Consider the following 11,557-nt stretch of genomic DNA (forward strand, 5'->3'; position numbering starts at 1 on the left):
TGTCCTGCACAATTTGTACCGGTAAACAGTGATACCAAACGTTTTCAATTATTCGATCAAGTTCTGGAAAAGTCCTTGGTCTCTTCTTTGTTATCCCCACTTTCATGATGTGCCAGAGGTTATCTATTAGTTTTATATTAGCACTTTTCCCGGGTCAGTCCAGTGATAAAACACCAAATTCTGCTAAATATTATTTTTATCTAAATTAACCATATATTGTGAATTAATCATATTGAAATATTACTTACAGATTTCGCTCGATAGCATGGTGCAGAAAAATTACGTTGTCCATATAACTTTCCAGCACCACGTTGAGAAAAACACCACCACACATCATTAGGCTCCCCCCCTGCCTAACGGTATGTCTGACACACGCATTATAGAAACGTTTACCAACTTTTCGGCGAACGTGCGACATTTTGTCTGAACCGAAGTGGTTAATTTTGGATTCATCTGAAAATATGACTTTTCTCCAATCCTCTTTGGTTCAAGTTTTGTGCAATTTAGCCCACTGGAGGTGTTTTTCGCAGTTTTACCGACAATAGTGGATTTTTGGCTGGCCGACGGGCAGTTAGTCCGGTTGTTTGGAGGCACCGTCGTACAATCCGCATGCTGATTTCGGTTCCATTCAGTTACCGAACTTCGATTCCAATGTCTTCAACTGTTTTGGATGTGTTCCGAATGGTCATCCTTGACGGTAGTCTTCTTCAGGCGTCCGGAACCAGCTTTGCGTTTTATAGACCCAGTCTTTACATATTTTTGAAAGAAGACACGGCTAGTAGTATTTCAAACTCTTCTAATTATTGTGGATGCTGATGAAAGGCGTGTATTTCCAATGTTTTAAGAGATATTTTTTATCATTTCAGTAAAACAAGTACATTTATTGTTTTTCTTATAGAAATATTTGTAAGTATAAATGGGATTATATTGAACAATATTATTTGTTAGAGAAGGCAGTGTTGCCAGCAGTCAATGTTTAAAAATAGTAACAGCCTTTTTAACAGATACAAATACAATGTGTTTAAAGACGAATTTACTGATATATCTATACTATATACTCTTACATACATATGTATATTATATAAATTAGATTACATTTTAATTATACATAATGTCCAAAAACAAATGGTTTTGTGAGGTTAGTAGTCATGCACGGAACTTGTTTTGAACTGTTAAAGAAAAAAAACGAAAGTTAGTTTATTTTTACTCAAAAAATTAAGAATATAAAAATTCTGGCTTCAGTTTAATAGGCAATCTACATTATTAATGTTATTGTTTGAAATATGATATTAACAGATGGGGATCCCACACAAAAACAAAAATGGATTTCAGACCGCTTTGAACTTTTACAACAAATAAACAACTAATTGGAGGAAAACTCAAGACAAACATTCAGAAAGGTTGTAAATGTCTTAATTTTGACATTTACACAATTCACAGGTGACTTGTTGTATATTACAAATTAAAGTGAAGCTCCCACAAAAATCGTAACTTGAATGTCGCAAATTCACGACGATAAAAGATTACTTACCTAGTTTTAGTCTTCACAGTTTCTATGGCGTTCTTCATGAGCTGTTCTATATCTGTATTATCTCCTTTAAGCTTTACTTCATCGCATAAGGCTTGGACGAATGGGCTGCCAGTTTCACCGCGGTATGAGACATAACCTTAAAAAAATATTTAATATGGATATATAAATTGATTTGTTGATTCGCAATTTCAGTTATGACTGTGATACCTTCAAAAGTACTGTAGCATTTTAGTATTTCAGTGGGTGGTCCCCGTGTCGTATACGCATCCGTTTTGTATTCACCTGGTACTAGGTCGCCTTTACAGGCTTGTATAATGAATATTTTCGGTTTATCCTTCAAAGTTGGTATATCTAGTATTGGATAAAGTATGACTTCGTTCATATTGTATACTCCATCGGTGGCCGCAATCAAATCATTTGCACTTCCATGGCTTAGTATAACAATTACTAGGCAAGAATATTTGCTGAAATTCTTAGTTGTCACTAGAAATGAATGAAAAAAAATTTACAATGTTATTATGATTCTCACTGAAAATTATTGAAAGTACCAGTTTCTGCTTATGAAGCCATTTTATCGACATAGACCCATAAAATATTTCGAAGTAAATTTTTTAAAAATTATTTAGATATTCATATGTACCTATAGGGGTGTAATGCAGGTCGCCTCCGTGTGGTGCACCCTGGGTAACGCTAAATGACCTGCGGCCTTCATGGCCTTAACAAACCCCCCTTGATTAACTACCTTAGGCACGAATTCGGACAACGAGTAGGAACACCTAGTATGAATTGGTTAAACCCTGGGCTGGTGGGTGCGGCATTCTGTCACCTGAGTATGATGTGGTGACACACATCAGAAATGGCTGACGGGCTAATGTCGTGACCGTGACCCGTGACCATTCAGTTGGTGTGGTAGGTGTTGGTTGAGAAGACTCTCTCTTTACGCTGGTCGGCTTTGAATGCATAGCCTCATAAGGAAGTGCGTCAACCCTCGCTTTGGTCTCGTTTACGAGATAACATTGGGGCCATCAAAGGCGACTACCTCTCGGAGAGTGGATACCGGCTCTGAGTGGGAACCCATTTAACATGAACACTAAATCTAACAACAAAAACAATAAAACGAACGAGAACAAACACGACAGCAGTACAATGGAAGGTGAAAGGAAGTCGGAACCGACACCTGGATCCATCCCGGTCTCGGGTCGGAGCTTGGCACCTGGGGTGACGAAATCGTCCCCTTCTGTTCGTTTCGTTCCGGCAATTTCAATCAAGATGTCCTGGATAAAATAAAATCGTTGATCGCTGCAAATTGTCGAATAATAACCTAAGAGATTGCTAAAATAATAAATTTGTCTGACGCGACCGTCTAGGTAACGGTCGTCTAGGATTGATTTCGCGCATTGTTACTGCCGAAGTATGTTGTAAATCGCAAGAAATCATGGTCTTAAAGGGATGAACCAGCTCAAACCATTTCGAAGGTCGATAGTCACCTAAATAAATGGTTATGTGGTCTGTTTGGTGAGATTTCAAAGGGATAGTTTATGCGCTGGTGGAAGCCGAGGAAGAGGTAGACCTCCATTCCGATGGAAGGACCAGGTGGAGAGGGACTTGGCATCGCTTGGTATAACCATTTGGCGCCAAACTGCCAGAAGGAGAGTCGCGTGGCGCGCTGTTGTGGACTCCTCTATAACCGCGTAAGCGGTGTCTACGCCAGCCAAGAAGAAGAAGTTTATTTTTAACTTTAGCTTGACAATACCAAGATTAATTCTGTATTGTATTGTGATGGCTGGACAAATTGAATGATGTACTCAAACAGAAGCGGACAGAATTGATCAATATAAAAGGTGTAGTGTTCCACCAGAATAATGCGAGACCTCATACAAGATTGATGACTCGACAAAAGCTTTTGCAGCTTAAATGGAATGTCATACCACACCCACCATAATCTCCAGACTTCGCACGTTCGAACCATTACTTGTTCGGGTCTCAACAAATTTTTTCTTTCTTCACCTCAAATCAGGAAATTTGCTAAGTTTTACCATCTAGTCGGTAGTAGATCCACGCTTCCAATGGAAAACAAGCTGTTTATATATAATCAAGTACTAAAGCCAATTTGGGACTATGGAGCTCAACTATGGGGTTGTATTAGAGTCAGTGAAGTCAGTTGTGCTCCACAAAGAATTTAAATTAATTATATCTTTAAAGTTTTTGCAATTACTCACATTTCTTAATAGTATCCTTAATATTATTCACAGTGGGATTCTTTTTAGTGTTCACATTCAATTTGTACTTCTCCAACGTTTCTTTTAGAAGTTTCGCGTCATAATCGCTGCCATCACGCTTGCCAAATCTCTCTTTATCCTGAAAGTCCACAGTATTGAAAATCACAGCGTAACCTGGATTTAGATTAGACTTGATTTTGACCTCACTTGCACTTAGTGACTTTTGAGGCTGAAACAGAGTTGGTATCGGTGGTTTGCTCGGTAGTATAGAGCTGCTGCTTTGCTGCAAAGTCTTTGTTGTTGGCGGGATTGTAGTGATCAAACCCGTTGAGAGATATGTTGAACTGGCTGAGTTTGTGGGTTTCGTACTTGAGAAGTAACCAACCGCATCTTGTGATCTATATTGCCTGTTGGCATATGGTGAAACATAACCGGTGGCTGTGTTGGACAATGGTGTGATTGTTGTCGTTGGTTTTGCATTATAAAATGATGTTTTCTTGCTTGTAATATTATTGTCACTAGAGCTCGAACCTAATTTTGGGAGAGTCGTTTTACTTCCGCTACCATTTTGACTGCAACTATAACTGCTTAGCAGAGGAGAGACGCCTATTGTTGTTGTAGCGCGTATTGGTTTATTCAATAGTGATGAGCTAGTTATAGACGTTGAAGTGGTAGGTGTTGTTGTTGGTTTTACATTAAAAAATGCTGCTCTCTTGCTGGCAATACTATTGTCACTAGAGCTCGTACCTAATTTTGAGGCCGTAATCTTACTTCCGCTAGAGATGCTTGTTGTATTGCGAATTGGTTTATTTAATAGTGAGGAGGTAGTTACTGGCGTAGAGGTGGTAAGTGGTGGCAGAGCCCTAAGCATTGACTTTGGGTCATAGTTGTCGGCATGTACAACTAACGTTGATGATGGCTTACTATTAGTGATGCCTTTCCATGACGACCCCGACCCCATCGTCGTTGTTGTCGGCTGTGGAAATGTCGGTTTTTGATGTTGTACAAATGAGGTTTGCGTGCGGCCATTTGTTTGCGTAACTGTAGTCTCCTGTTTGGTCCACTGCGATGAGGGTTTGGTAAAATTTGTAAAGGAACCAGACGTCATTAACAATTCCTCCAATTCTTCTTTTGTGGGCGTGCGACGTATTAAAGTCTCAGTGATGCGAGCGGTCTTTTGATTCGTCACCGTTTGCCTTACCGTTTGATGAGTCACTTTGCCTCTTTCATTGTCGAAAATTGTTGCACTTTTTTCGGTCGTATTTGTTGTCTCCGAATGCGCAGTGGCGGTACGCACTTTCAAGCGTGGATCCTGACGCACCAGTGCATTGTTATTTGCTTCTTTGGAATTGTTTTTTTCGTTTTTTGCACTCTTTTTAAACATTTTTCACAGCTGTTGCAAAGGAATGACTTCAATTCACTAACTAACTATTTATACACAACACAAAAGTACTGAAAGATAAGAAAAGATAAGAGCTCATGTTATCTATAAGCATAAAAGAAGCGTATTCGGTGTATTGATACACTACATTTCGATAGCAATACAATATTAGAAAAATGTTCTGTTTTGTTTAGCATTTTTTATCAAGAAAAAAATAAGGTATCACCTAACCTCATTATAAGTTATGTTATAAAGGTCAAAATTGGTGTAAATTTCAAAATTTTTCAAAGAAATGATTAATGATTTTATAAAATGTATTTAAATATCAAGTTATTATAAAATTCTATATACAGTTGAACTTCCATAACTCGAACTTCTAAAAGTTCTAAGTTTTGTTGTGGATCAATCACATGAATAGAACTAGCGAAGTTCAACTGTACATACAATTGCTTCCGCCGTTTTCCAATATATGTCTCTAGGGTCAATCACTGGTCGATTAAATCGATTTTTTATATCGGTCTTGGACATTTGTGTCAACATAAACCCAACAAAATATTTGTAGAGATCTGTTTGCATCCCAAACATATTCTCAACTGAAAATGTCACTTTTTGAGCCGAATTCTTGACATTTGCGGGAAATTTTGTTTTTCTTTTTTTAATTCCAAGAAAAGTGCAGCTGAGGCTCATCGACATTTGTAACCGTTTTTATACAAAAAATAACTTAAATTTACAAAAAAAAAAAAACGGCGGAAGGAAAGTTGTAGACCTAATATATTTGAAAATTTGTTCATTTTAAGTATAGGCTAAATAAAGGGTGCTTTTTTTAGACATGTGATTTTAAAGAACACAAACAAACGAATATAATTTAATGTTTTAGCCAAGAATTAAGTTTATTATAAAGATAAGGGCTTGCCATTATGTTTTAAAAATAACTTCGGTCGCGGCTGACTCGAATTCCAACCCAGAAAGCCAAAATTTCGTCTATTTTTTGCCGTAATTGGCACCCTATATTAACAACACATATTGAAATTATGAAATTGAAAATCAAACCAAACTGAGTATAAATCAAGTAACAGCTGTCAAAAAGACCAACTACGAAAAAGGCTTTGCTTCATTGAAAACCACACGTCTAAAAAAATATATCCGTTAGTATCTTATTAATTCTTTAACGCTATGGTCTCTTCCTTATATATATATTGCTAACACATTATCACTTTTGTTATACTTTTGAAATGAATTAGTCATCAATTTCATGAAAATGTGTTCAATTATTTTTTTTTTTTTCAAATAAGAACTAGTGAACCGTTAAGAACAAACTGTTAAAGTACAAATATCTATTTGCTCTTAAAATTATTCGAATAACCCGAAACCCGATTATTCGAATATCCAGTTTGTAACCGTTCGGATGAATATTAACCGATTAATACTATTAAGGGGCACACCAAGTGTGAAATTTCAAAAAAAAAAAAAAATGTTTCGGTAGATTACACCTTTAAAAATAACATATTAAAATTTCAAATCGATATTTCAAATAGTTTTTGCGTTATAGCAATTTAAAGAGCAGCCGCTCGTCAGCTAGAGAGTCTCATTAGCTACGAGACGTACCTGAGGTATTGTTCAGAGTCTACTGTCCCTTCCAGCCCCTATAACACGATTCCGGTTTCTATTGTTGGCTCTCAGGTATACTAAAATATATCATTATAATAATTTCTAGAAATTTTTCACTATCCACTTATAACAGTGAAAACGATAATTTTATCTTTAAACGCGTTTTTCTCGAAACAGCATTTTCAGAATTTGCTGCAGTGATTACTCAAAAACAAATGATCCGATCACTATCGAATTTGTTTTACATGTTTTATATATATATAGTTCTCCGTGCAATGACCTATCGATTTTTGATCTGATCAAAAAATTTTGGGTAAAATTCAAGAATTTTTTTTAAAACGGATATTGTCAATTTTATCGTAGGTCATTGTAAAGACAATATTATCTAGTTTAACGAGATTTTTTTTTTTTAGATTTCATCCACGGAGAAGGCCGGAATCACTGCAGCAGTGAAGGACCTTTTTTTCGCGCCGTTGGAGATCGACTATAACTTAAAAAATATTTAATTTTTTTCTTTAAACATGTATAAATATATTCTTAAAATTTTTTTAAATTTTATTAATTGAAATAATTGATAAAGTATTTTTTTTTTAATAAAAAATTCCCAATCCCATCACCTTTTTTTAGGCCATTACACAAGGTCCCTTAATAGTCGTAACATTGCGACTATTCGAATAGTCGATCTACTACGATTATTTGAATAATAGTTCTGCTGCAACTATTCGAATTGTTGCTCTGCTGCGAGCATTTGAATACATAAATGAAAATTGTTTGAAATCCAAGCAGCCTTTGATTATTGTTTGTTTTTTATTTGTGAAAATGTCAATTATGCTTGGGAGCTTCACTTTTTTCAATAAAAATAGAAATTTAATGAACTTTCCCTAACCGAATAGTCGACGATAGAACGAACTGTTAAGCGGATAATCGAACATAAGCGGTTAATCGAAAAGACGACAACTTACGACTATCCGGATACTGTGAACCGAAAATTATTATTTGAATAATGCCCTATCCGGTTAATCTAACACCGATTTCCGATTAGTCGAATACCAAGAGCTCTAATTTCTATGTACTTATACATCGATTGGTCACTTCTCTGCTCGCTATCTTTGGGCGCTGATCGCCTGTCAAAAATTTTACATGTGAAAGCAACAACAAAGATATCTAGTTGAATTCGTGCTGGAGAGTATGCGAATACCTCATTAAAATTTCAATAGTCGCTTGCTGAGTGCTACCAAGTTTTGTTTTACTCATTTTAGAACCATTTTACTATTGTGAACGGCTCAAAGGACAAAATAATGTCAAAATAATAAAAATTGTTATACACAAATTTGAAATTGAAAAGGGCAGTCGAAGATAAATCGTTAGTATTTTTGTATTGAATTTATTGAATAAAAAACTTTAATAAAAATTAAATTTGTTGCAGAAAACGTTAGAGATAGAAGATGGTTGAAGAGTTCAATGCGACCAAGTATATACAATTCGATTTCAGTGCTGCCAGTTTGTATGAAAATTTGGAAAGTTTGTTCGATTGGCTTGTCTATAGCAGTTAGCCAATCGATGACAGCTATTTATATTTGCGTATCTTACTATTGGTATTTACATGTAAAAGCAACAACAAAGTTAGCCAGTTGTGGATTGTTATAACAATTCTATTGTGAATGGTTGAAAATGCTGTCAACAATAAAAGTTTGCATGATTTCTTACTCTTCAGCGTCAACGCTTGGCGAAACAGCTGTTATTTACCGTATATGTATTTTTAATTGTTACTTATTTACTCGTTTGTGTAGATATGTACAGTTTCTGCTTATTTGTTTATCTGAGTCTCTAAAATGTTTAGAAAGAGCGACGCGGAAAGGGCAAAGGCAAGTGCTCCGAGTTGCTTGTGCTCGGGCAACACACTTTGTGTTCATTTTCATAACAAAATTTGAAAATATTACATATATGAGAGAAAAAAGTTTGTCCAGTTGAACGGAATAGCTAACACCAAGGATAAGTTACCGTTAATAAACAAGAAAAAAGTACGGAAAACCGTATGAACATAGACTTATTTTTGCTTTTGTAAGTTGACCGTAATTTCCAGTGAGCATTTCCGTTTTATTCGCATAAGCAAGTACGCGCACACTCTAACTGATTAACTGTTTTTTTACATACTTATACTTACATATTCACATAAATAATAATTCACGTGTTTTTAAATTTGTGGATTGTATTTATCTTAGACTATATCACCTTTATATCTAGTAATTTTGTGAACTTCAACGTGTTGTTCCTCTCTACTGACTGCGGCGATTTTTATAAAAAGAAAATTCTAAAGCCGTTTGCGCTTTTATTAATCAGCTCTTGTTTATGGATATTTATTAGTCACCGATCAGCTGAGTATTTACAGTGAAATGCTTTGCTTGAAGTGAGTGAGAGAGTTGCTGCTATAAGAGTAAATTTTTTAAAGAAGTAAGGAAGAGCTAAGTTCGGGTGCAACCGAAAATGTTATACTCATTACTTATTTATTTATATATTTATTTTATATTCGACATAAAGTCCACTGGAGTAGCGAAAATCATTATACAATATATTTATATTATAAGAGTGCTGGTATAATTCCTGGACCGATCTCAACCATTTGTACCTCCATGTTACATTATATCCACGACAATACGCTCACTTAATTTTATTAAAAAATCTCAAACATTAACTGACATAGACGGCATAACCCAGCGGAAGTTTTTTAATACAGGTCTACAACAACCGTTTTCCAATAAATGTCTCTAGTGTCCAGTAATGGTCGATTAAATCGATTAAATCGTTTTGTATCGATCTTGGACATTTGTGTCAACATTAACCAACAAAATATATGTAGAGATCTGTTTGCATCCCAAACTTATTCTCAACTGAAGAAATGTCACTTTTTGAGCCAAATTCTCGACATTTGCACGGAATACGCATGCTGCCAGAAAGATGGTCAAATGTAGTAGCTAGCGACGGCCAATATTTTGAATAGCATTTTTGTAACCGTTTTTATACAAAAAAAGCCTTAAATTACCAAAAAAAAAAAAAACAAACGGCGGAAGCAACGACCTATATGGGAACTAGGGTAGTTAATGATTTAAAGGTAATTTCAATAAATTATGCAAGAATTTTACCGATATTTTTGTTAAAAAGGTGCATGTGGCTAATTTGTTGAGGTGCTCATGTTCAGTATCTCTGGCCTTGTTCCAATTTAGACATGTTTTAGATGAGCATTGCCACACTTCCAATGCATTATTAGTGCAGAGTATTATTCCGATAGCTTTTTGGATTCGTGATTTATATATTGTAAAGTGAACGATGGTTATAGACGAATTAGGCGTGGTTGTCAAATATATTAGGATATTACTCTAAAATCTACTCGTCACCCTAATCACTTTGGTATATAAAATTTTCTCGTTTAGTTGTATATGTTACAACATGTTATGTGAACAAAACTATTATACTCTGTGCAACATGTTGCGAGTGTATACAAAATAGCGCTCAATGATTACGAGAGCGAAGAAATGGTGAATCAATGACGATCAGAATTCTCTGAATTCCAAATGAGCACAACATTAAACTAAAAACGTAGTAAAACGAGAAAGTGCAAACTGAATTACCACAGCAATGAGCGACCTATTGCATTTGGCTTGTTTGATGAAATTCGATTGTGCGCTGCTCGTTTATCAATAAAATTTACATGTGAAAGCAACAACAATGTTATCTAGTTGAATTCGCACAAGAGAAAACGCCGATTCCTCACATACAATTCTATCGCCGCTTGCGTTAGTGCTACCAAATTTTGTTTTCCACATTTAGACTATTCACAATGGTAACCAGTAAGGAAAAGCTAAGTTCGGGTGCAACCGAACATTTTATACTCTCACAACTTGATACCGTTTTATTAAAATAACACACAATTTGACCCATATATTCGGCCAAAACATATCCTCACTTAATTTGGATATTTACATATTTACCGATTTATAAGGTATTAGGCTCATTTTTTTGAAAAACATATAATTAGGTATATGAGAGCCAATTTTAACCATTTTTGATACAGGACATGCTATTAGAGAAAAATAATTAAATTTAAATATCTCAGGTAAAATTATCCTTAGGCACTGAGTTCTTCATGTTCGTTGAAAATTTATAGTCCGATCACGACAATTTTTCCACAAGTGATGCCACACCTACACAAATACAGTATTTTTTAAAAGTTTTATTCCGCTATCATCATTGGTGCCTAATGTATATATTATAAAGCGAACGAATGAGATGGAATTCAAAATTGAGTTAAAAGGAAAGTAATCGTGGTTGTGAACCGATTTCGCCCATTTTTTGTCCGTGTTATCAGTGTGTCAAGAAAATATTATATACCGAATTTCATTGAAATTTGTCGAGTAGTTTCTGAGATATGGGTTTTGGCCCATAAGTGGGCGACACCACTCCCATTTTCCATTTTTTTAATGGAAAAATTTTAAAAAATTTAGTGTTTCTAATATTGTGCGTTAGTGAGTTGGTTTGCGAGATATACACATACAAAAAACCTATTTGGGGACGGGGCCACGCCCAGTGAAAAAAAATACATCCAAATATGCCACAACGGACCCATGGGGTTATGCACGAATATAGACCGTATGATTGGTATTCCAGTTATATATCTTTCATTCAAGTAATACGGCAAGTAATGCCCAAAGTCCATTTATAGTCAATTTCAAATAATTAAAATTTCATGTAGGTATTAGCGCTCTTGGTATTCGACTAATCGACTAACCGAATTAACCGAATAGGGCATTATTCGAATAATAA

General features: G+C 35.3%; 1 protein-coding gene across 4 annotated transcripts; it reads right to left on the minus strand.

Annotated features, from left to right (window-relative positions):
* Positions 1-303: 303 nt before the first annotated feature.
* On the minus strand, positions 304-9,100 carry LOC105210953 (uncharacterized). Of its 4 annotated transcripts, none has more exons than XM_054233866.1 (5): positions 8,904-9,052; positions 3,751-5,202; positions 1,739-2,014; positions 1,532-1,667; positions 304-812 (listed from the first exon to the last, which is right to left on the minus strand). In XM_054233866.1, exons 2-5 carry the CDS (start codon positions 5,132-5,134, stop codon positions 797-799), a joined length of 1,812 nt encoding a protein of 603 aa, XP_054089841.1. In that variant the 5' UTR covers positions 5,135-5,202; positions 8,904-9,052; the 3' UTR covers positions 304-796. The 4 variants fall into 4 exon arrangements, with proteins under 4 accessions (XP_054089841.1, XP_054089842.1, XP_054089840.1 ...); XM_054233867.1 differs by having other exon boundaries at positions 305-747; XM_054233865.1 differs by lacking the exon at positions 304-812 and adding an exon at positions 880-1,169 and having other exon boundaries at positions 8,972-9,100.
* Positions 9,101-11,557: the final 2,457 nt, after the last annotated feature.

The sequence above is a fragment of the Zeugodacus cucurbitae genome, chromosome 6 (assembly GCF_028554725.1).
Source record: "Zeugodacus cucurbitae isolate PBARC_wt_2022May chromosome 6, idZeuCucr1.2, whole genome shotgun sequence".
NCBI lineage: Eukaryota > Metazoa > Arthropoda > Insecta > Diptera > Tephritidae > Zeugodacus > Zeugodacus cucurbitae.

What these genes read in the sequence shown, in the direction of transcription:
- LOC105210953 (XM_054233865.1), bottom strand. Translation starts at nt 5,134, where the DNA reads ATGTTTAAAAAGAGTGCAAAAAACGAAAAAAACAATTCCAAAGAAGCA. An exon ending in TAAGGATACTATTAAGAAAT is followed by an intron (nt 2,015 to 3,750) that starts GTGAGTAATTGC and finishes ATTCATTTCTAG; the next exon opens with TGACAACTAAGAATTTCAGC. An exon ending in ACTGTGAAGACTAAAACTAG is followed by an intron (nt 1,170 to 1,531) that starts GTAAGTAATCTT and finishes TTTCTTTAACAG; the next exon opens with TTCAAAACAAGTTCCGTGCA.